The 2,500-nt window shown below is 41.6% G+C and overlaps 1 protein-coding gene across 3 annotated transcripts in view; it reads right to left on the bottom strand.

The window, feature by feature from the left end:
* Positions 1 to 2,500, bottom strand: part of abcb4 (ATP-binding cassette, sub-family B (MDR/TAP), member 4) — a 28,363-nt gene that overhangs the window by 25,537 nt on the left and 326 nt on the right. Inside the window, exons 1-3 of one of the 3 annotated variants that reach the window (XM_080540745.1) lie at positions 2,359 to 2,500; positions 188 to 264; positions 1 to 10 (exon numbers count right to left, since the gene is read on the bottom strand). The exon at positions 1 to 10 is cut by the window's left edge and continues 75 nt beyond it; the exon at positions 2,359 to 2,500 is cut by the window's right edge and continues 198 nt beyond it. In XM_080540745.1, the coding sequence (XP_080396871.1) occupies positions 1 to 10; positions 188 to 249 (72 nt within the window). In that variant the 5' untranslated portion in view covers positions 250 to 264; positions 2,359 to 2,500. Of the gene's footprint in view, positions 11 to 187; positions 265 to 2,146; positions 2,224 to 2,358 lie in introns of those variants that run through there. The other 2 variants (XM_080540744.1, XM_080540743.1) reach the window with 2 other exon arrangements.

The following is a 2,500-nucleotide window of genomic DNA, read 5'->3' as shown; positions in this document are numbered from 1 at the left end:
TTCGTCATCACTTGAAGTGAGAAAAAAAAATACATGATTTTACAACCTCAATCAATTTAGAGCTATCAACAACCAATCAATAAAGACAAGTTGCATTGTAAATCAAATATGTTTTGTGTGGACATTTCTGTCTGTAAGGGGACATTAGGAGTTAGATAAATAAACAAAGCACCAGGTACATATTTACCTTCTGTCCCCATGTTGGTCATGTTTGGCTTTCGCCCTGGCCTTCTGGTCCTTCCTGCCCATGACTGGATCCTGCAGCTGGTTGGGAGGGTAAGAGACACTCTAAGTCTGGGTCAAAACAAACATTTCTCCAGTTGTAATAAAGACTCAGTGTAGTAAAGTCGTATTGTTGTTCAAATGGTTGAAGTTCAACGACACAAATGGATTGAGCAGTTTTAAAGCAAAATAAATGTATGACAAATCGACTGCTATAGAATTACAGTCATACATGATCAAAAGCGTCCTTATAATATAACTATAAGTACATAACTAATATCATCATGATTTCAGGTCACACTTGAAAATGAGCCCTTGGGGCTCAATGTGTTTCTTACCTGTATAAATAAAGGTTAAATAAAAAATAAAAAATAAATGTCATAAAATAATCAAATGATAGCCGTTTTCTCAAGCAACATAAGTATGGGTGTAGGTTTAATATAATTGTTTATCATGTAATGTATATTGTATATTTAATGTCTTCATTTTTTCAAATTTCATTTTGCTGTCCTCTAAATGACCTGCTAGAGGTGCCATGAAGTTTGTTAAATATATATATTACAATAATATTTATAAAAGATAGCACATATTTCGTTGCACCTTCGATAAAAAATATCTTTCCATAAGACCATAAGCTTTTTGTTTCATGCTTGGATAAAAAGTGGAGGAAAAAAAGGAAATTTCCCACCCATGCTTAATGAAACCTACAGTATTCCCTGAAACATAAGCAATTGAAGGTAACATATGAATGTGTCCAATGTGTAATCACACAAAATGTACCCAGCTAACAAGCTTGTAGTGGCCCATTAGTGGCCTGTTGTCGGCCTTCCATCTGCAAAAGCCAGACATGACAGAATTTAGCTCATCAACGTTACGATGGCCCAACAACGACAAGCCGACACCTCAAACAGTGGTCGGTTGTCACACTGCCATTGGCTAGCCGAGTATTCACCACTGGCATCCCGGCATCCGTCAACCATTGGTGTCTCGAGGTGGTCTACCGTGCTGAACGTCTGTCTAACATCACCATGCCGACCATCTGTCTAACATCACCATGCCGACCATCTGTCTAACATCGCCATGCAGGTCATTGCTCCACCAATGGCATGCCACCGTTGGACTATTATTGGGGCATGCCACCGTTGGACTATTATTGGGGCATGCCACCGTTGGACTATTATTGGCATATCGCCTGTCGGCCCTCCATCGGCATGCCAATATAGGTCTACAACATAGGTCTACTAGTGACATGGCAACATACTGTAAGTCTGCTATGGGCATGTCAACATAGGTCTACTAGTGGCATGCCAACATGTCTACCAGTGGCGTGCAACACAGGTCTACTAGTGGCGTGCCAACATGTCTACCAGTGGCATGCAACATAGGTCTACCAGTGGCGTGCCAACATGTCTACCAGTGGCATGCAACATAGGTCTACCAGTGGCGTGCCAACATGTCTACCAGTGGCATGCCAACATACTGCAGGTCTACTACTGACATGTCAACATAGGTCTACTAGTGGCATGCCAACAGCCCATTATTAGTGGTATGCTGTTGGGCTAAATAGCTAAATACCACCACCACAACAGATGCCATCATTGTACCGTTAGGGGTCCGATATTGGCTAATGATCCACTTTGTTGCCACCAGCGGCCGATAAGCACTTGTTGGCTGGGTAGAATACATAGGAACAAAATAAATGGTTCCACAATAGCTTCTAAGCATTTTCTATTTGGTTTAGAAATTGTTCAACCACAACATACTGTAGATCAACAAAGGTCTACTAATCTGATACTGTGGCTACAATGTGTATGGCCCCGTGTATATACTTTATATACTTTTTTAAAGAAAACCACTCAAAATTGTCTCAATTCTCACACAAAGTTCAGCAGGATATCCTAATATTTTTTATTATTTTACTCACCCGCGCCTCTGGAGACTTGAGGTCCAATAGAATAGGCTACCCAACATCCGATTACCACCATACCGTTCATAACTACTACCATTAAAGTCATCCAATACTGGCTGTGCCAACAATGTGTATCACCCGTATCACCCAGAACAGGGCTGACCCGGGCTGGCACTGTAGTGGAAAAGCACCATAATTGTACGGTAAGTGCCAGATAACAGACTCACCGCTTCTTTTCCGTCGCCCCGTTCCAGACCTCTATCTCTGGTGCTATTTTGGACAGAGCGATAGCGCTATACGAGCACAGCTCCGGTCCCCTTTTCTCTCAGGACGATCGAGACGACGCTTCTCTTATAATACAGTTTTATT

This window comes from Nansenia antarctica (genome assembly GCF_963989245.1).
Source record: "Nansenia antarctica genome assembly, chromosome: 10".
Classification (NCBI taxonomy): domain Eukaryota; kingdom Metazoa; phylum Chordata; class Actinopteri; order Argentiniformes; family Microstomatidae; genus Nansenia; species Nansenia antarctica.
This window is presented reverse-complemented; position numbering and strand designations above follow the sequence as displayed.